This window comes from Anastrepha obliqua, chromosome 5, assembly GCF_027943255.1.
Source record: "Anastrepha obliqua isolate idAnaObli1 chromosome 5, idAnaObli1_1.0, whole genome shotgun sequence".
Taxonomy (NCBI): domain Eukaryota; kingdom Metazoa; phylum Arthropoda; class Insecta; order Diptera; family Tephritidae; genus Anastrepha; species Anastrepha obliqua.
Genome location: NC_072896.1, coordinates 73169956 through 73193510, shown reverse-complemented (window position 1 = coordinate 73193510; position 23555 = coordinate 73169956). Strand labels below are relative to the sequence as shown.

The 23555-nt window shown below is 35.8% G+C and overlaps 1 protein-coding gene across 5 annotated transcripts in view; it reads left to right on the top strand.

Annotated features, from left to right (window-relative positions):
- Positions 1-23555, top strand: part of LOC129247232 (Y+L amino acid transporter 2) — a 52292-nt gene that overhangs the window by 4295 nt on the left and 24442 nt on the right. For 3 of the 5 annotated variants that reach the window (XM_054886271.1, XM_054886268.1, XM_054886270.1), the window contains exons 2-3: positions 5953-6557; positions 13416-13611. In XM_054886271.1, the coding sequence (XP_054742246.1) occupies positions 6286-6557; positions 13416-13611 (468 nt within the window). In that variant the 5' untranslated portion in view covers positions 5953-6285. The remainder of the gene's footprint in view (positions 1-5952; positions 6558-13415; positions 13612-23555) is intronic. The other 2 variants (XM_054886269.1, XM_054886272.1) reach the window with 1 other exon arrangement.

Below are 23555 nucleotides of genomic sequence, written 5' to 3'. Positions count from 1 at the left end.
CCATTGAGGTGAAAATGTACCTCATCACTGAAGATGATTTTCTTCACGAAGTGCGCGATATGCATTTTAATTTGAACGCCCGTTTTCATAATAAGCCTGAATAACTTTAACGCGTTGCTCGATTGTGTATCTTTCCATGGTTCAAATTGAGTTAGTCTGAAATTGACAAATGTCAAATTAATGCAGAAAAAAGCTTGACGTTTAGGTGTGGTTTACATTCAACATCGGCCCTTGAAATTTAATCACCCTTTATATACATCTATTGTGTACTCTGTGACGCCGGTAAATAAATTCTTATCAAAATACATACAAAATCACATTTGCACAAAATTGTTTTCAAAAGTTTAAATTTTATTTTGAATTGGAAATTAAATAAATAAGGGCACCCCTAACATATATGCACTTATAAATGCAATTGGAGCACATGCAAATATTTTTCAATGGGGGTGGTCGAATTGCTAATAACAGCGGCGATAACTAACGACGGTTTCCATTGACACTCAATTGGCGGTACTTTGTTCTTTGTTGTTGTTTTTATATTGGTGGTTGACTTGAGGTACCAGATGGTTTTGCGATAATCACATTAGAAAAGTGAGTATAACTTTTCCCATAAGAATATTCACATGCAAATACATCCATACATATCTACATACCTACACCTATAAACGTGCGGGTTTTAATTCAATTTGAAGGTGAGTTGAGAGCTGATGTATCTCTTAACTCTCGAATGTTGCAAGCGAAGTGATTTTTTATATTGATATTTTTATTAATAATAGCATTTGTCCAACTGAGGGAAAGTAAATTATTGCAAAACTTGAACTCAAAAGCTTATTTCTTAATTTACATGTTCAGTGTGTTTGTTTTAAATCAAGTTTTCAATTTGATATGAATTTTACACATAATAATTCAAGAATTTGTTTCATAATCAGGATTAATTGCAGGATGACATTAATTGACAACTTGAAAATTATAAACTTCTTAAATGTATTGGAATTTATTTGCTTATTCTTGTGTATACTGTAAAGAAAGAGTAAAAATATTTACAGAAATTTTTTTAGAAGATTTCAAATATTTTAGAATACAAAATAATCTTTTGGCAAAGTGTTAAAATTTATTATTTCGCCATCAAAAAATTATTAGCCATAAGACATGGTTAATTTTATTAATTTTTAAGCAATTTTTTTTCATTTATGCTAAATGCTCGAATGAAAAAACCTATTTAAAATTTTCTTTCAAAAACTAAAAAAATATATATATAAAACGCACTAATGAGATTTGAGTATCATAGTTCCCATCATCATCACCCACACCTTTCCCCATTCGAGCATAAACATTTGTCTTCTTCGTGTCTTAACTTTGTTCCGTTTTCTCATGTAGGCGCTTGCTATCTTATCTTATCTCATTTTCATATTGGCAGCGAGAAAATCAGTTCACCTCCAAGGACAAACTATGAAATGGTAAGCACATGTTGAGACAGCTTCGGCAAGGTTCATTAAGACAGAGTTGTCTTAAAAGTAGAAATTCGCAACCAAAACCTTAATATATTATTATTTTTCAACACATTTTTAGAAAGAGAAAAAATTGGGGTTAGGATATACTACATATAAATAGATGTGAATTTACGTTAATGCTTGGAAACACCGTAAAATGTAAGATTAACTTATTTTACTTAGAAATTTTTAAAATGAATTCAGGCATCTCCGAGGCAAAAATTATGCGATTAAAAAAATTCCAAACCATAGATTTCAAAAAGTGTCATCAGTGCTTTTATTATACATTTTTGAAGTGAAACTTCTTAGGCGTCGATGGACGAGCGAGAATGGAGAGTAAAATTTCAAGGCCATGCAACGTTTTGGGCATTTTCGTTCCGCAAGAGAGAAAAAAAATCTATAAGGTAGAGGAAAAGGAGAGAAAGATCTATACCTTATATATACATATCTTAGATACACTTTAGGCTATTTTTCCTGAGTTTTTCCTTGCGGTTGCTAATTTCTACTTTTTGGCGCTTCTTTGTTGGTGCAAACTTGTAGAAAATATATTTTTGGTGCCTACTTTTTGGCGTTATATTTCCTTGGTGCCTACTGCTCGGGGCATTTTTTGGTCCCAATTTTTTTGGGGTTTGTTTTTTGGTGCCTCCTTGTTGGCGCCTATTTCCGTTTCCTGGCTATTGCTTGTGCGTACTATAAGTGCTATCCATTCCGGCGTCTAATTTATTGGTATTGCCTTGCGGTAATTTGTGCCGTTGCTGCGGTCCTGGAATCGCTGCGTTTGTGCGAAGTAGTACGCGTCGTTGCCTCGGTTTGGGTCCCGCATTTACCTACACCGGTCGACCCTTTTTGTAAATTTTGTATATTTGTATTCTCTGCAAATGTTGTGAATTTATTTAGATATATATTCTTTATCTCTCTCTCTCTCTCTCTCATTCTCTCTCGGGGCTCTCTCTCTTTCTTTGCCTGCCTTAAAAGTTTCACTTTTGTTATGTGTACTACCTTACACGCACTTTTTTTTTGAATACAAACTTTTTCCCAAAAATGAGTTTTCCTGGATGGTAATACGAATCCAATTTATGCGTAGCATTTTAAAACACAACTTTGTTTTTTATTTTTTGGTTAGGCTTTCGTTATCATTCTCGATTTTTACATTTTGTATTGAAAGTAATTTAGACCTTTTTCTTGGCAGAAATACTTTGAGAGGTTTGCAGTATTGCCTGCCGAGGAGCGACCGCTATTAGAAAAAAATTGTTCTATCATTTGGTGTTTCGCACCTGGAGTGTTGGTCTCGGGCACTTCCGAATGATAGTCACGTACCAACTATTTGGGCTACGTTGGTCGAAAAAGCTCCTCTTAAAAAACCATCTGCCGTTCGGAGGCGGCATAAAACTGTTGGTCCCTCCTTTTGTGGGAAAATATCAAGACGAACGCCATAAGTATGAGGAGGAGCTCGGCCAGCACCGAGTAAGGGGTGGGAGGGGCATATACATATGTATATTGAAAGCAATTTGCTGAGCTCGTATTTCGCAGTAAGCCTTATTTAACAGACACTCAAGTCATGTATGGACTAATTGAGTGACCTGACTAATATTATATAATTTCAATTTTTAAAATTATGAGTTTATACATTTCAAAACTAAGATGCAACAGGAACTATACTCAATTCAAAATTTCGAAATATTAATTTTAAATTTAAGCAATATGTGTGGCCTGGCGGCCGCCGTAGCCAAATGCGTTGGTGCGTGACTACCATTCGGAATTCGCAGAGATAACGTAGGTTCGAATCTCGGTGAAACACCAAAATTAAGAAAAACATTAGCTATTAGAAAAGCGGTCGCCCCTCGGCAGGTAATGGCAAACCTCCGAGTGTATTTCTGCCATGAAAAAGCTCCTCATAAAAATAGCTGCCGTTCGGAGTCGGCTTGAAACTGTAGGTCCCTCCATTTGCGGAACAACATCAAGACGCACGCCACAAATGGGAGGAGGAGCTCGGCCAAATACCCAAAAAGGGTGTACGCGCCAATTATATGTATATATACATATAATATGTGTAACAAGCCAAATCTCACTGATAAAAGTTGATTGTCTTGAAACTCTATTAAAAATCGACAAAGTGTAATTTCGTATTTTTTTTAATTAATTGTGCTGAAAAAATACAATTTTATTTCAAATATCATCAATGGTGTGTACATATATTTCCCGTAATAATCATACTTTGATATATTATTTACAAGAACGTTAAAAAATGCTATTCGTAGGCATCTGAGCATAAAGCTTTAGTATAGTTAAAATATAAACATTTTAATAAAATTGGTGCAGTCTTGACTTATGAATAAATATGCATTTTTTTCACCATAACTTCGTGTTAATCTAGACTAATTTGCATCGTTTTTTTTACATGCAGCCCCGCATACATATAAACGAACATGCGCACTCCCAATGCGTTGGTAATGCGAGAAAATTTGCACGGCAACGCGAAAATTCGCTCACTAAATGAATGTTAAATATTTTGTGTTTACTTATGTGAGTGTGTACATACAGGTACATGCATTTGTGGCAAAATGTGTTGCGGGAAATATTGTATTTACTGCATAAGCAGAGCTTTTTTTTTTTGGCAAATGAAAGAGCATTTATTTAGTAGTGATTTTTTACATATTTGAGAAATGTTTTTTAGTTTACTAAACAAAGTTTAATTGTAAAGCTATTATAATGGTCTACGGATAAGTTCGTGCGGTTTTACAACAGATGGCGTAACTTGATTATTATTCCATCGATCCACATTTCCAAACATTCATTGGAGAGCTACTGTCGTAAGGCACAAACGTCAGTATAAGTTTTTTATTTGAAGCGTAAACAACAATATTTTTACCACACTTGAAAATGTCGAGTTTCGTGCCAAATAATGTGTTTTTGCGGGGAATTCTTTAATATGAAGAAAAAAGCAGCCGAAAGTCATCGTATCTTGGTGGAAGTTTATGGTGAGCATGCTCTAGCTGAGCGAACGTGCCAGAAGTGGTTTGCACGCTTTAAAAGTGGTGATTTTGGCCGCGCCGCCAAAGTTCATGGATACCGAATTGGAGGAATTGCTCGATCAAGATCCGGCTCAAACGCAAGAAGAGGTTGCAAAAACTTTGGGAGTTGATCAATCAACCATTTCCAAACGTTTAAAAGCCATGGGAATGATCCGAAATTCAAATTTCGAAAAAAAACCGCACGAACTTATTCATAGACCTATTAGAATAAATAAATATATGACGAAATAATGCTTTAAGACATGTCAGACGTACTCAGTCATACTCGCAGGTAGAATTTATGAAAAGTCATGCTCCATATTAGACTCGTCATTTAGTATTTTCAAGTTTTAATTAAAGACTCAAGAACCTTGAAAAACCCCGCGTAACAACTTCGAGCAACAATGTATTAATATAATGAATTTAATAAAATAATGAATTTAAAAAATTTCGTGCTCCCTATAGCATGCGCTATTTGAAATTTTCAAAATCTTGAAGCAGAATTCGTATTTCAAAAATGTTGAAAGAAGAAAATCATCAGATTTTTAAGATTATATTAATGATATAATATTATTTGTCGGCTTGCGAGCTGGATGCATTGCATTACTTCTATAGACGCTGCCGTATTGAACTTCCAAAATCGCCGCTCTGCGCTTGAAACCAAATATAAGAGTACATATATGCATGTACTATGTACAAGTATATATGTAACTATTTTCAGCCCTTGCTGATTTTTTATTGTGCCAGTTTTTGGCTATAAATTCGATCCGTTTAACTTGAAACGTTCCGTATATTTCCCGTAGACTCATAGTTGAAGAGAATATCGACACCCCTTATAGGAGAACACTTCATATGAAATGGCAAACGCTTGCAAATTCAAAATTTCAAATTTTTATTACTGATTTTTGTGTGCATACAAATTTTTTAGAGACTTTTAATATAGATTTCGCGTTTCTTATTTATAAGTTACTTTAAACTCACATCTGCTAAGGCGAATCTATACAAGAGGAAATGACTGGGACAGCAACAAAATTTAAATGTATTTTGTTTTTGCAATTTCGGGGTTTGAATGTCAAACTTTCAATTAGAATGTAAACAAACAAACAATGAAACTGCAAGAAAGTAAATCACTTTGACTTAGGGCCCATCGAATTGCAAGACGAAAAAACACCAAATCAGCTGCTCAAATAACAACACCTTGTAAGGGATTAGCGTTTTTTCTTTGGCAAAAGTACAGGCAAGATTTTAATATTGTATAGAAAACCGAATGCACCTACTAGGTACTCGGTACTCGGTATTCATTATAAGCGCTGGTAGATTGCGGCAGTCGTTTTCCTACAGGGTGTGTGCGCTTATGTTTAAATGTGTATGTGCGTGCTTCCATGCTTTGCCTCTGACAGTTTGACAGTTGACTTGAATTTTCTTTTCATTTATGGCAAACTTGTGTGCAGTAGATGGCCAATCGTGCAGTTCTCGATTAGAGCTCCAGCTGAACAGTTACAATACAGCAATTTTAACTTGCCAGCATACAAAAACGTTGTTATTACAAAAAAATAAAACAAGTACTAATAAATAATAAAAAATATAGTGCAAAATATACTAAAAAAAATTATAAAAGAGCAAAAGAACTCTAACCGTTGAAAAGTGTGAATATAAATAGCAGGCATTTCAACGCAGTGACACAAATATTTTAGTAGCAATACGAAAAAAAGTGCAAAATAAGCGAGAACTATAAATTTGTATTTATCTGTAGCAACCTTAAGTTTATAAAAAAAGTGCCAAAAATGACTGAACGATATGGCAAAGGTGTTACCACCAATCTGGTGAACAGCTCACCACCTGTTGCAATCAATGGTGTAGGAGCCGCAGTAGCCGCTGCCGCCACCTCAGCCAATGGCCATGGAAGTGGTATGAATGCAACTGCTGACACTGACGATGGTGATAAAATCGTATTAAAGCGTAAATTGACGCTAATAAACGGAGTTGCTATCATTGTTGGTACAATTATTGGTTCGGGAATATTTATAGCGCCAACAGGTGTCTTCCTCTATACAGAGTAAGTATTTTAATTTGATTAGATAATAATAGTTTTTGTATGGAAAGTGAAATGAATTTTGTTGCAAAGACGCAAGAAAAGCAAAAGGGAATGAAAAAACTAATTTAATAAAAAAATTATTCATTTAACTGCGCTACGAATAAGAGAGTTGTTGTACGTTAGAGTGTGTGTAAATAAAAAAATGTTATACTTCAACCGCTACTTGACTGTGACATTACTATAAGGTGGCGCAAAATTATACATTCAATTTAATTTTTTAATAACTTTTTTACTAAAAACAATATATTTTTACTGTTGGAAGTCTTTATGTTGATCTTTACACACTTCATTGCTTGTATGTTTGTATATTGCAGGTGTCTGGTTCACAACTGTCAAATGTGATTTACTTACGACACCATTTGCCAAAATTTTAAATCTTCCAATAGGGTGATTAATTTTGTATATTTTTATATGAATGCCTTGAATTAAGCTCGGAGATAGATTTGTAGGAAGAGTCTTCTCATCAAAATCACCATTGAGTATTTTGCGCAGATTCGCTTTCAGCATACGAAAAATTTGAAAAAGGTATTCCATTCAGGATTTTTTTAAATTAAAATTAATTAATTTAATTATTATCTTAAATTAAATAATTACTACAAAGAAAGACAAGTTCGTAATGCTAATAATGAAGACATCTTTGCAAAGGGTCTTTCAAAAGTGACGCCTAGATGCCAGTAGTGAATAATTCCTAGACGGTACCTGTTTTTGTGTCACTTTTAAATTTGTTAAGTAGACAGATACACAATTTTACACGATAGAATAGCGTTAAAGTTATAGAAATTTATTATAAAAAAGGTCGATATTTAAGTAAAATTCGTGATTTTTTTTATAGAAATAATCACCCGAATGGGTCGACAATTCAAAGGTTTTAAAAAAAATCAAGAAACTGGTTCTGTTGAACATAGAAAAAGGACTAGCAGACCAAAAACTAGATGTTCTGTTGAGAATATTGTTGCTGTAGCGCAAAGTGTAGCGCTGTAAAACCTTAAACATTGATATCTCAACGTTCTTAATAATTAGGCATTCATGAATCGAACTTTTGGCGGATTTTTTGTTAAGAGCCATATTTTGAATAAAAATAGTGAAAGCTGAAAGAATTTAAATTTTTACATGGTTCACTTCGGGACTTTTGAAATACCCTTTATAAGACCCTTTTTTCTGTAATTTTTCACTAACGGCAAAAAAAGTCTCATATCCGCTCTTCCTACGCTCTGCGATGATTACTGTATACTTTGCCAATGTGCCACAGTAAACAGTGCCGACAGTGATAAGAACTAGCGGCTACAACAGAAGACAACCAATGGCACTATTTATCACGTTTATATAACGATTTGTAGGAAATCATATTATTATTTTCTTATGTTTTAGCGACCCCTAAAACTCGGTCTAAAAATTTAAAAAATCACACATTCGTTTTTTATGTGAAAGAAGTGAATGGCGAGTTGACGCGGCCACTTTTCGAAAGTTTAAAAAGGAGACATACCCTACTATACACCTTGTTTCATAACTACTAAATGTATCAACACCTTTGAATTCCGCTGCGTCTTATTCGAAATTATTAGCTACTGCTTGGGCGTGAACGTTTAAGAGCCCTTCTGCCAATTAAATATTATTAAAGTGAAGTGTTTGTCGAAAGGCAAAGAATTTAGTAAAATACCACGCGAAAATCTTTTAATGCTTGCAGTAAAAATGGAAGACGTGATGATTTCCCAATTGCATTTTATTTTAATTTTAAATTTTATATGATACACAAAATTAAACGATAAATCCCCTCCTAACAGCCTAGGCACGATTTTTAAGTTATTAGAAACATTCAAAAAATTGTAAACCAAAAATTTCGCAATCAACGAAACGACATAGCTTATCTATAGTTTGCACGAAGAAATATGGATGGGATTCGTGTTAAACGAACTATCAAAAATAATATATATTTGGTATGTTTTTTTCCTTTTCTAGGCAAACTTTGTGTTTATGACTAGAAGTGTGAAACTCTCTCACAAGCAAATGCAACTAATCTAGAATCGCGGGCACGCAAAAAATTCATTCTCGTCAAAACGCTACTTGTGCAAAGAATTAATAATTAAGAATTAACATTTTATTGTCTGTGGATATTGGTTTTTTGTTTCTCGTGGCAGTATAAATAAGACGCAGATAAACTTTTCTAGTTAATAAAATTTACAACTATAAAATTGCGCCCACTTCTTACACGGCAGCTTTACACTTTTCACAAACTCTCCAAAAGGCTAGTCAAGGTATTTTCGGGCAAATGACTAACACAAATTATTTTCTCAGCACGATTCGGCAAAAGAAGTGCTTTTTAGTGATATTTTACATTTTGATTTTAAATTGTATAATTTTTGGAAAAAAATGTTCTTTTCAAATGAGAAAAAGTTCAACTTGAATGATTCGTTTTCAGATTGATTCTTTCGTTGTTATTAGAATGCGCTTTTCTCATGGAAGTTGTGTTAATGGAACTTTAATATTAATGTCGGCTCATTTTCTTTTATTGTGCTCTATTTGCAGCTATTTCCAGATATCGAAAAAGATTTTGATACGCCACACGAAAAGTTATAAGACCAACTAAATTTCTTATATTTTTATTATCAGTTTAGGTTTAACAATTTATGTTAAATGTTTTTAAAATATTCTGAAATAAATACATTTCACGAACTTTAAATTAATTATTAAGAAAATAAAATCTGTGGAACAAAAAAGTATAAGACCAATGTTATTATGTATGAAATAAATAAATATAATTCTTGGGGTTAGTTTATAATTTGGAGCTTAGTAACTTGCGTCGGATTCTCTTTGATTATAAAATGTTGAAGTCGTTGAGACATTGATTTGATTAAATCTTTTTTAATATTTTGATGAATTTTTGACGATTCTATTAATCGCACTTCTAAGGCTTTTAGCGCTGTCAAACTGTCTTACATTTTTGAAAACCTATTGAGGGAAAAATTCCCATACATTTTGCCCATTATGTCAAAATTGTGTAATATACCGGGCTGCTATTATTGTGAACACAGGTGTACCCTATAATCAAAAAGTACCGGGTTGACTGTTTTCTTCGATTGCCAAGACATAGTGCACCATGAGTACCTTTCATCGGGCCAGACAATCAATAAATAATATTATTTATCCGTTTTGAAGTGTTCGAGAGATGCTGTACGTCGCAAACGGTCGGAAATGTGGGCAAACAATTCTTGGATTTTGCATGATGATAACGCGCCATCGCCACGAGCCCAAATTGTGCTGGATTCTTTGACTAAACACCAAGTAAATACCATCGTGCAAGCTACGTATTCACCTGATATGGCCCCGTGCGACTTCTTTTTGTTTCCCAAGTTGAAGTTGTCACTTCGTGGAAGGAGATTTTAGTCGATAGAGGAGATCAAAGAGAATGCGACGAAGGAGTTGAAGGCCATCCCTTCGTCAGCCTACCAGGGGTGCATGGAGGACTGGGTTAAACGTTGGCACATGTGTGTTACTTCGGACGGGTCATATTTGAAGGAGATAAAATAAATTTGCCTGAAATTTAACTCTTTTTTGTTTTATTTAAACTTTCCCGGTACTTTCTGATCATAGGGTATATCAATCTGTTATTAAATAAAAAACTTTATTCGAATTTATTTACTTTTTGCTTTTCTGCTTTTTAATTTTTAAGGGTACCAGGAAAGCAAAAGTACTTGAAGGTAAATTGATAAATACGGGATCCGCCATCTTTTATGTCGGTATGTAAACGCTGAATAACTTTGTCATTTCCCACCCGGTCGACTTCAACATACATGTTTTCGATACGTCAATTCAGTACAATTTCAACCATGGATCGCTTTACACTAAAACAACCGACAAGGTGATGACAAACGCAGAAAAAAGATACAGTTTTAATAAATTGTAAATAACCAAACCAAATAAATACCTCACTTATACAAATAAGTAGTTTTTTTTTTAAAGTTATTCAATGCTTTCAGATGGCACACCCTGTATACATATGCCAGATGATATTAAAATAAAATAGATTTGTGTCAAAGCTGGCTTTTACTAAAACATAGTACCCATAGCAATCTAGTCACCCTTTGGGAAGATTTATAATTTTCGCAAATGGTGTCGTACGTCAATCATATTTGACACTTGTGAACTAGACAGCTAGAATATACAAAAAATAAGCAATGGAGTGCGTAAGGGTCAAAATAAAGATTATATTACTCAAAATAATTTTTTTATTTAGTAAAAAAGTCGTTCGTAAAGTGATTGATTTTGTTGCATCTTGTACTAATTTGGCTATGTTAGCAAAAAAATAAACCCAATTCTAAATATTTAGTCCCAGTTTAACTAAACCTGGGTTTGAAGTGCGAATATGATTATGCACTAAAAAGTTGTATTTCGATAGGTCGATTCTTTGCTTGTTTGCAAGCCATTTGAAAATGAAGTGTCAGAGTATTTTAACAATGGAAAGAACCGAATAAAATGCTTTGTTCTGAAAAACTTATAAGCAACAGAAATTCATTAAAAATGGTGATAGTGTTACAGGAATCTGCACCTTCATTTCCAAATATACCTTCATGTTATGAAAAAAGTGCAACAATACTTCAAATTATTGATCCAGTATTGTTTGTGCAGAGTCAAGTTTGACTCAGCGTGAAATTCCGGATGCTAATGTCGTCTCAGATCCATACTTTACCACACATGAAGAATATGAAAAGCTGTTCGGAAAGTTAGTGCCGCATTTCTTACAAATTCAGCAAAAAGCTTTGGAACAATGTTGTTCAGAACTTGCAGAAAATCATAATAGAGATAATAAAGGGTTTTCCAATAAGAGGTGTTATTCCCGTAAAAGATCAATGGTTTCGTTGCTTTTGTGGCACGTAGCGCCGACTTGTTGAAAGTAAACGTTGTCCAGATCTATACTATCCAATTCCGGCCATAAAAATCGTTAATCATCTCTCCATAGCGCAATCCATTCATCGTAACTGTTGCGCCAGTTTCACTTTCGAAAAAGGTCCAATGACTCCTCCGGACCATAAACCGCACCAAACAGTCACACGCCAACAGCTCGAATTTTTTCACCAATTTTTATATTGCGATCCGACAAGCTGCTTCACGATGACCCAAAAATTTTATAGTGAATTTTAATAATTCCAATGCGTTGTTTAAGCGTGTATCGTTCAATTTTTATTAATGGCGTAGTTTCTACTTGTCGAATATCAAAGAAATTACTGCTTCAAAAGTAACATCTACCGAAATAGCAGGCTATTCAAAATAACACCTGTTATTGGAAAACCCTTTATAAAATTGTTGGAGGATCATTGAATCATCATAATTGTTGCTTTCATTACGTGTCAACCAACCTGTATAACGCGCTCAATGACCTCCATCGACCGTACAAGCTTAATATAGCTTAATAATTTTCAAATTTTTTACAAAACGACCTGCACGGGTAAGAAATGTCGCATAAAAATGATCCATAAAATAAGCGCCATTAAATTTCATTATAGACTGTTTAAGATAATATTAATGGTAAATAAGTTTCATAAGAATTTTTTCAAATAATTTAGATCAACTTGAGGCTAAAGTAGAAAAACTTTGATAAACAGCGACAGCGAGTCACCCTAACTAACCTATTGTTAGTGTCATTGTAACAACTTTCTAATGTTCTTAATCCCTTTATGGGGCATGCTGCTGAAGTAACAATGCTTGGCTGGAAAAAAATCCGGCCTAACCTCTTCCGAAACGGCCATACTGCCATGGAATGACCGTTCTTGACAAGGTTGCTGGCCTGTTCTTTCCCTAGTATAATAATTATGACCTGGTAGCCATACCAGAAGAAAGCGAAAACATGGTCAGAGAGTTTGTTGGGTGATCAGCGGCAGTTCGTTATTTCGAATTAAGCAGCTTGGCTGTGAAGTTAGATGTAAAAGAGCGAAATACAGCTGAATATTGATATTGTTCAATCCCCCTCCACCTGATTTTGAACTAAAAATTAATAATAATTAGTTTTGTACTCAGACAATTACACTTCGTCGTAATATGCCTGTGCTTTCATAATCCCTTTTGTGTGATATGAATGCGGTTTCACTGCTTGTTTGAAATTTTATCAATTAGTTTAATTGGCAAACGTACATACACATAAACATATGTACATATACACTTTCATAATTGAATAACTTTTCATTTATTGAAAAATACGCATAGCTTTTCTTAATGAATTCGGTGGAATGAAATAAACCTGCAGCTGAAAAAAAGGAACAAAAAAAAAAACAATTTAAATTGATTCGAGTAAAGATTCATATCAGGTTAACAGGGAATGCTGTAGTTTCTAATAAAAAGTAATCATCAAAAATTTAAATCAATTAATTCATAAGTGATGTTACAAATTTCTGGCTGAAATTTGAATTTGATTTTTTTTTAATTTAAAGCATTTAAGTATCAATTGCAAAATTTAATTACTGTAAAGCAAAGAAAATGCCAATCAAGTATTTGTCAATCGATTTGTGTTTAAACAAGTTTGTAAATTTTAAACCAAAATGGCAAATATAAGCAGTCAATGGCCCCAAAAAAGTTTCAAACAACTTATTCACAACGGCACAAAGTATTTATTACGTATGCTCGTACAATTTCAAGCCACGATTTCTTTAAGAAAAACACTTTAAAACTGTAGCGGCAAAGTGGAGCAGACTTTTAGTTCATTGGAATCGAAATTTTCGGGGAATACCCAGGCGTATACGTATCGTTTACTTTGAATTGGCTAGACGTAGATACATATAATTGTGAATTCAACTTTTTAAATTTTGTTTTTTTGCCTTTTTGTTTTTGCAGATCTGTGGGCTCGTCTCTGCTTATTTGGTCTGCCTGCGGCATTCTTTCCACGATCGGTGCGCTTTGCTATGCTGAGCTCGGCACGAGCATCACACGTTCGGGTGGCGATTATGCATATTTGTTGGTGGCATTTGGACCGCTAGTCGGCTTTTTGAGATTATGGATAGCTTTGCTAATCATTAGACCAACAACACAGGTGAGTTATACTCGTATGTATGTATAAGTATATGTAAGTATTTATTGAAATTCGAGCTGGAGGTTGTGCGCTTAAAAATATAATTTAATATAATATAATAATTATCGAAATAAACAAATCGAGTATTCGTAAAGTTGTATGTTTGAATTCTTTTCGCTAGTTTTGGATTGCAGATATAGCATTTGCTGACTATAACGACTATCTATGATGATTAACGACTTTTTATGGTCGGAATCGGTATTGATCTGGACAACATTTATTTTCAACAAGACGGCGCTACGTGCCACACAAGCAACGAAACCATTGATCTTTTACGGGAAAAGTTTCTGGGCCGTGTTATCTCTCGAAGAGGTGATCACAATTGCCCACCGATATCTTGTGATTTAACACCTTGTGACTTTTTTCTTTGGGGCCACGTGAAAGAGAAGGCCTACGCCAACAGCCCAAGGCCGATTCAAGACCTCAAAGATAGAATTCGTGAGGCTATCGAGGACATAGGGCAGCCACTTTGCAATTCGGTTATGGAAAATTTCATGAAAAGGATATTGTCCTGTAAGCGTGGTCGTGGTGGTCATTTGCCTGATGTTATTTTCCACTATTAACGGCATAACTTCCTCTTTATATTCAAAAATATCATTTTTCTTTGAATATCAAAATAACACCTCCTATTGGAAAACCCTTCATTATACATTTAGTACCTAGGCCATTGAACTTTCCTGGCGGGTTTCTGAAAAAAAAAATTAAAGTTTCATTAAAATCGTTCAGGTTATGATCGAGAAACCAATGAATAATGAAAAATAACTTTTTTAAACTTTAACTGAAATTCATTAATGTGGTAAATTTTACACCATTTTGATTCTTTTAATTAAATCGACCTTTTGTATTATAAATGTTAGATATTTAAATAAACGAATCTAAATGAATTCCAATTACAGTATGCGGAAATAAAAATACCCGAATATTTGGTTTTATCTGTAAAATTGTAACTGTAAAAAATTTATTTCAACAGTTTTTTCCATACCCAAAAAAAAAAAAACAAATAGAGGTATTGAAAAATAAAGGAGTGTAAAATTTATTAGTATTAGTATTAGTAAGTAAAAGTTAAAATAATCAACAAATAATATTTTATTTTACTTTTTAATAAATTCTTATTCTTGTAAATTTTTTTCTCGATGTTGCAGCGTTCCTATCCAAATTACACTCCAATGAAAGATTTTTAGAATCTTTAAAATCTCTTTAATCCCGCATGCATGCATCGTAATACGAGGGTGTCTTTTATATTTTGCGCCCAATAATGAAACCATGGTAAAATAAAGAAAATGGCTTTATTTTTTTTTTTTCAAAATATTCTCCGTGGAAGGCAGTACACTTTTGCATTCGCTTGAAACAATTTTCAAAGCAATTTTGCCACTTGGAAGTGGACACCTTCAGAAAGAGCTGTTTGAAGGCTTCAGCAGCTTCTTCAGGCATTGAGAAACGTTGGCCTCACATTTTATTTTTGATGTTCGGGAACAAAACAAAATCAATTGAGTGCTCAAAAACTCTCTTGAGTGAGCCGATGCGCGATGAAAAGGGGGTGCTTTGAGGTGCTTCTTACGCGAACAACTTTTGTTGAATTAAGCTCGTCTTGGAACACCATACTTTCGATTGCTGTTTTGTTTCCAATTATGCTATATGCATAGATTCGTCACCTGTGACGCTCTCTTAGATGTGCTTTGAACCACTGCTGCTGACTTTCTTCAAAATTTTTTTGCATCAATCGACCCGCGTCCTTTTTTGGGCAACGAGAACAAATCTGCTTGACATCAAAATGTTCATTCAATATTGCATGTATTTGCGTCCAACTAAATGCCTAAGGATACCTCTATCTCATGATATGTCACAAGACCCATTTGCAGTATGAGTTTATTTCATCTTTTGAGCGATATGAATTTTTCAACTTACTGCAAAAAGAACAAAAAAAAGCCCTTAAGTGAAACTACAAAGGGGCCGTTCAAGTATTACGTAAGCAGATTTATTACAATTATTTACCCCCCCATCCCTCTTGTCAGCAAAAGTAAGCAAAGCTTTTACCCCCTCCCCCCATGCTTACGTAAACATTTTTCAATTAAAAATGTATGAATAAGTTCGTGCGGTTTTTTTTCGAAATTTGAAACTTTATTGACGTAAAATGGTTACAAATTTAATATTCAAAGTATTGTCCATCGCTTGCTACTACTTTTTCCCATCTTTCTGGCAATTCACGGATTCCCTTTGTGAAAAATTCGGTCGGTTTTGCCCCAATCCACGAATCGATCCATTTTTTGACTTCATCGTAATTACGGAAGTGCTGGTCAGCCAGGCCATGTTGCATCGATCGGAAGAGATAGTAATCGGATGGCGCAAGGTCTGGACTATACGGCGGGTGGGGTAGGACATCCCATTTGAGCGTTTCTAAGTATGTTTTGACCACTTGTGCAACATGTGGCCGAGCATTGTCATGTTGCAAAATAACTTTGTCGTGTCTATCGGCGTATTGCGGCCGTTTTTCTCGCAGTGCTCGGCTCAAACGCATCAATTGTCGTCGGTAGACATCCCCCGTAATCGTTTCATTCGGTTTCAGTAGCTCATAATACACAACACCCAGCCACCAGATACACAGCATAACCTTCAGGCCATGAATATTCTGCGCCGACGTCGATGTTGAAGCATGGCCAGGGTATCCATACGTTGCCCGACGTTTTGGATTGTCGTAATGGACCCACTTTTCATCGCCAGTCACAATTCGATGCAAAAAACCCTTTCTTTTGTGCCGTTGAAGCAGTTGTTCGCATGCCATAAAACGGCGTTCAACGTCTCTTGGCTTCAATTCATACGGCACCCAATGGCCTACCTTTCGGATCATTCCCATGGCTTTTAAACGTTTGGAAATGGTTGATTGATCAACTCCCAAAGTTTTTGCAACCTCTTCTTGCGTTTGAGCCGGATCTTGATCGAGCAATTCCTCCAATTCGGTATCCATGAACTTTGGCGGCGCACCCTCGCGTTCTTCGTCTTCCAAGCCAAAATCACCACTTTTAAAGCGTGCAAACCACTTCTGGCACGTTCGCTCAGCTAGAGCATGCTCACCATAAACTTCCACCAAGATACGATGACTTTCGGCTGCTTTTTTCTTCATATTAAAATAATGAAGAAGAATTCCCCGCAAAAACACATTATTTGGCACGAAATTCGCATTTTCAAGTGTGGTAAAAATATTGTTGTTTACGCTTCAAATAAAAAACTTATACTGACGTTTGTGCCTTACGACAGTAGCTCTCCAATGAATGTTTGGAAATGTGGATCGATGGAATAATAATCAAGTTACGCCATCTGTTGTAAAACCGCACGAACTTATTCATAGTCCTATTAATATATATTATAATAATAATGTTATAATTATAATTTTAAAAATAAGAAAATAGATTTAGAATAGAGATTAGATTTTACTGATGCAGTAGAGTAAGGGACAAAAATATTATAATCTTACGAACATAACAAGCTTATTTAAAATTTTTGGTACACATATTAAATTCAAATTGACAGTCTTCAGTCCATGAAACCCGAATCCATGATTCTAAGTTTTCGATGTCATTGGATTGCTTCGATTGCTGCTCCGTGTTGTGAGTCTGCTCACTTTCATCCGATTTTGGAATGTCTACGTCGTTCTCATCGAGCCATTCAACATCATGGTGCTCTAAATTTTGAATAATGCACATCAGTTCATTAGCACGACGAGCAGCGACTCTTACAGGTCTAACTTTCCTGTCAATGTGCGTGTTTACTTTTTTATGGATCTTCTCGATGTGACGATTTAGTGACTTGATGGAAGCATGATAAAGACCACACGTTTTGCATGTTCGACTTGATAGCCTCAATTTTACCATGACAAAAATAATCGTAGGACATTTGCAGGAAATCTTTGAGTGAAGCACTTAAGCGTAGAGCTAAATTGACTGGAAGATCAAGAAATTGCTCTCCTTCATCCAAAACCAAGTTATCAACTGTTTGTTTCACTTTTACAGGTGGTGGAAGAAACCTGTTATCTAGTAATCTGAATAGGCCACTTCTTGGACGACAGCATTCTGTATTTCTACATTTTACAATTTGAAGCAAGTATTGGCTTTCACGCACATGTTCTGAATACCATTTAATGTCTGGAAAATCAGGAACATCTTGTTGACCTGCCCCAACATATTTTGCAGTAACATTATAGCCATCAATTTCCATTGAACTCCATACTTCAGCTAATACATTTCCTGCAAATTCGAAATTAGATCTTTCTAAATGTTCATCAATTGTAACGCCACGTTCATCCAAATGAGACCCAAAATGGTCATGAGGCAATATTAAACCAGACAGTTCCCGACTAAGAGGAGCCATTCTGCGCTCTACTCTGTTGTACGCACTTCTTCCAGGAGTATTGGTAGCTAAAAACAATGCATCGAGATCATGTCGCTTAAAGTATTGTATAGCAAACCCTATGACTTTTTCATAACGCGGATTTTCATCTGGCCCTCCATCAACCGTCATGATTACCACTGGTTTTACTAGTCCATAGTCAGTTTTAGCTAATGGTCGAAACTCTTCAAGTTCGAGAAGGGTCTCGAAATCCTGAGCATGAGTATATGTTGGTCCAGAATATCCAACGGCTTGCGGTTGTCCTAGCATACTGGAAGCGATTTTGATACCAGCGTAAACAGATGGTATTAATTTATGACGCTCAGCGATTACCCAATCGGGGTCAGATAATGTGCATTAGAAGAGGTGCTTGCTTATTTGCTGCAGTTACGCCAATAGGGACTCGAGCTTTATCATCTTGGGTGTCTAGGGTGCCTGTCTGTTCCGGATAAAGAAATCATTTCATCGCGCCTAGGGCCTGCAATCCCGGATTCGATAGTCTCGCTCGGTCGCCAGCTTGATTTCTTGATTTAACGTATTACCGGTTTCTCGGAGACTCTATTATTATCGGACCCAGTCAAAATTTTTGGCTATATCACCCGATTATAAAAAACGAAAAGTCCAAATAAAAAAAAATTGTTGTCACAACAGCCAGATTCACCTGGCTCATTATGTACGGCTACCAGTACGTGTACTGCAGTATACTGCAGTGTCGACAACCTGGCTCACTATAAACGTACCCTAAAGCGAATACCTAAACGTATGCGTGTATATTTGCGGGAATCCCCGAAAATGCCTTTCGTTTTCAAGCATAGACAATGTGAGAGTTGCCATTCGTGTAAAAAAGTAAATAACTACCGATGACGTAATCATCATCTAGACTCCCCTACCCCCCATGTCATCCAAAATAAGCAAAACAAAGACCCCCGCATAGTGCTTACGTAATACTTGAACAGCCCCAAAGCACAGAGCTTTGGTGGTGTAAAATATAAAAGTGAACCCTCGTATTATATTTTATCATCTTAAATAATTAGTTTGAAATATTTTGTATTAAAATAATTTTTATTAAAAATATATTAAAAAATATTTTTGGATTAAAGCTGGCATAAAATAGCTTTCATTTGTGTCAAATTGTTGTTATAATTTATATATCTATCTAGTAAGTGGATTAAGTTATGTTAGGTTATATGAACTACCCTTAAAAATAGTTCACTCGGTGACCCCAGTGCCGCATTGTAGTGCTCAGAAAAGATTTCCACATTCGCCATATGCCTTAATCCATTCACTTTTATTTAGTCAGAGTGTGTCAGGTCCTCAAAGAACTGGTATACCGCAGAATGGATTTCATTCTTCTAAGTGCGGGGTATCCTCTTGTTTTCATGCCTACAGCTCATCGTTATTTGCGGTTCCAAGACTGGTCGCAATATGATTTATCAGTCGGTTGATAGATATATTGAGTTGGTAAAAAGAAATGCATTCGGTAGATGGTTGTAGGGGTCGATATCTCGTAAAGTATCGAATAAACCATTTAAAGTTCAAGTTCGTAGTCAAGGTGACATTTCACACTAAAAAAGTATTCTGTTTCATTCAGTTGTGAGTTACAGGAATAATGGAAAATAACAAAGAGAAAATTCGGTACATTTTAGAGTTTTTCTTTGATAAAGGCGAATATGCAAGTCAGGCCGTTGAAATTGTGAACGGTGTTTGTGGTGCCGATGCTGTAACAGCTAATATAATTACGTTCAATTTTGGTTTCGTCGATTCCGTTCAGGCATTTTTGAGGTTAAAAAAAATATCGACAAATCGAAAATGCCGATAAAATCACTGCAATAGTCGAAGTTGACCGGTAAGTTAGTAGTCGTAGCATTGCCCAGGAGCTAAAGATCGACCATAAAATAGTTTAAACCATTTGCGCAAAAAATTTACGTAAAAATAATGGATTTCTCTTTCCCCTAGCTGATACACAGGTATGTATATGTACATATGTACAATTGCTGTTTACGCTCTTTATTGAATGTTTGACCGAGTTCCTCCGCCTATATATGCCTTGTTTTTATTCCACAAATGGATTAACCTACAGTTTTAAGCCAACTCCGAACGGCAGATGGTTTTTTCTTTTTTGTGAGGAGCTTTTTTCTAGCAGAAATACACTCTGAGGTTTGCCTTTGCCTACCGATGGGCGACCACTGTTAGAAAAAACTGTTTCTATCATTTAACGTTTCATGCCCAGAAATTCAAATCTGGGAACTAACAAATGGTAGTCACGCAACAAATCAGTCAACAGCCAGAGCCCTCAGATAACTAGCCCCGAAGGGAGTAAACTTCCTCATTATGCTTATGTAGGAAGGAATAATGCTTCCTACTGCATTTCTCATGGAGCTTATGAAACGTTCTGTAGATATGTTAAGTGGTGATTAAATCTTCAAGGTCACCCCTTATGTAGTGTAAATGTGAAAACCCTGGATGGCATTCCTCATATATTTATTAAACTTTGGTATGATTTGCCACTAAACAAAGGCGGCATTTACACGGTTTGATTGAAAAGTAATGAGCCTTATTTTTTAAGCAGTTTTATTAAACCTTTTGGCTTATACAACTAATATTCTTCAAAATAGGACCCTTGAGCGTCAATACACCGCTGGTAGCGGTCCTTCCACTGCAGGAAACATTTTTTAAACTCATTCGCGGGAATCGCGTTCAATTCGGCTGTCACAGTTTTTTGGATCGCCTCGATGGAGTCGAAACGCCTCCCCTTCAGCTTTCTTTTCAGGCGCGGGAACAAGAAGAAGTCCGGAGGGGAGAGGTCTGGGCTGTAGGGAGGGTGGGGAAGGAACCCCCATCTTGGCTAATGCAGAGGTGCAGAGGAAGGCGGTCTGCGCCGGCGCATTGTCGTGATGAAGGGTCCAATTGCTGACGAGGTCGGGCCGAGCCCGGGCGACGCGGTTTTTCAGCCGAAGGAGCACTTCTTTGTAAAATGCCGCGTTTACAGTGCTTTCTGGAGGTTCAAACTGTTTAGCTTTACGCAAAATTTGATCAAATAACGTTGCTCCAACGATCGCTACATTTTCGCCACTGCAAAATCCTAACACACTTTTAAAACAGCTTTCACGCACGGAGCGATGTTGATTGCACCGCTGTTGCCAGCGAACGGGGACCGGTTTCTAGTGGAAGGGGAAGGTCCAACGATCATTTTCCCCCACCAGCCGATTCGGCCTCTCAGCCCCTGTCACAAACTAAATTTGCCGTTAATTGCTTCTCAGCTTCCTTTCGTTTTCGCAGTTCAGTAGGTCAAGATTAGCGGGGCAGCAATTGCTGAATTCTAATGTGACAAACTGCCCGCTAAATAATACAGATTTTAACTTTTCTAAATACCTCTATGAAAAATACAAAATATGAATTACAAAGCATTGAGGAATAAAAACCAGTTTGATGCAAAAGACTAAAAACAATTGGCTGTAGTGGAATTTGCTTAATAAAATACTATATTTTTAGTTTTCGTTTTTAATTACTAGGAATATATTTATGCATATACAATGTGAAGAATTTTATTATTTTAAAGCTGAAAAACGTGCCAAGTTTACAACTATCAGTAAATGTGCATATATTATTATTTGTATGTTTGTATATGCAGCTAAGAACAAAGAAATGGGATACTTTTCGATGAAAAAAAACATTTTTTGAGAATTCTGGGATTATTGTTCTTAAATATGTTATTATATTTTATTAAATTGGGGGAGTATCAATATTGCGGGGAATCAAATGCTGGTACAAATATTACTTAACTAGTTTGGGTAATTTCTTTAAAAAAAAGGGATTCATAGGACTTTGTGCTGTTTCCGAATGGAAAATGGTTTTAATTTGATGCCTATTAATAGCAGAGATGTATCTGGAAGCAAGCTGCTGGCAGCCAAAGGCAGTTTTTCAGTTCGAGTTTGGCTGTGGTGAGTTTAAACTGAGTTTTACTCTGGAAGATTCAGTATTTAAACTTGTTTGGGTAGACAGCTGAGTCAGATTTGCAGTGTTTTATGCCGAATGATAGTCATGCACAAACCCATTCGGCTATGGCGCACAGTAGGAGGTAATGGATATGTAAAAAAAGTTATTATTAGTAAAATTATTTTTTTACAGCGTTCGACAGACATAATGTAGGTTAATTATATATCAAAATAAGGAATTTGATTACTCTTGTTCCATTCTTAACACCTGAATTTATATTATTTAATTTTCAAATATTGATAAACAAACTCGATCTGATTTTTTTTCTGGAATTTAAATAAAAAATATAAATTATGCTTCCAAAATAAGCTTCCAAGAAACAACCGAGTTTGAGAGATAGCTTAATAATCAGTGTAAATGGCTCAGATATAGATAATCCACATAGCTTCAGAAAAAAAGGAGAAATTTGATTCTCATCTAAATGCTTGGAAGCTTTCAAGCCTCTTTGCCATTGGTGGTATATTCCTCAGTTAAGACCAAGAAGTTGAAATTGAAAAACGACGAACATTTTAAGTAATTCAAGTTTTCACGAAGTGAGCAGTCACTTATTTTCCGAGTCACTATTTCGTTTGGTATCAGATAGCTGGGAGAGGTCCTTCCTGATTCTGACGGTACCGTTGGTATTGAGCAACGCCATCTTGCATAGCCGTATTAGTTGCGTGGGGATACCAAATTCAGACATCGCGGCAGTATGAAAAGGAGTTACCTATGATACTCCTTTTCATACTGTCGAATGCAGTTTGGAAGTCGACTAAAAGATGGAGTGTGTCAAATCTCCTTTCATGGGTATTTTCTAAGACTTGGCACATTGTGAATATCTGATCAATTAATGATTTTTCAGGTCTAAAGCCACATAGATAAGGTGCAATCAGTTGGTTATTTAGAAGACTAATTCCGCGGCAATTGACACTGATTGCAGGATGACCCCTCTTTTGGATTGAGCAGAGCACACTTAAATTCCGATCGGCAGGCGTGCTTTCATCGGACCATATTTGGCATCGGAGCTGATGCATGAATCTTATAGTCCGGGAGCCAGGGTCATTTTGACCGCATCATTTCATGCCGACTGATTTTAATACTGAAGGCAGACGCCATCCAGTGGATGACGAAACCAACCGTCAGCTGGTCCAGTAGCTTTGGGTACGTGCGTGGGATGCTGCGAAACGTGTCGAAAAAAAATTTTAACAACTCATTTAATACCGGCTGAAACTTTTTTATGTATTCTTGACATTTAGCAGAATAAAAAAAAATAGTCAGCTGCGCCGTAGAGGGGGGGAAATACGTCAGCTGAACACGAACTTGTAAAATAAATTAAAAAGTAAAACTACTTTATGCCGAGTGATATTTTTTTACATAATTTTGGACACATATGAAAATATAATAATGATGGTCAGCTGCGTTTATAGAGGTGGGAAGACCGTCAGCCGAAGCAAGAATGTATCATTGCGTTCATACATCTCGGCGGCGCGCGGAATTCTCAATGCTTCGGCTGAAGGTGTTTCCACCGCTATAAACGCAGCTTCATATGT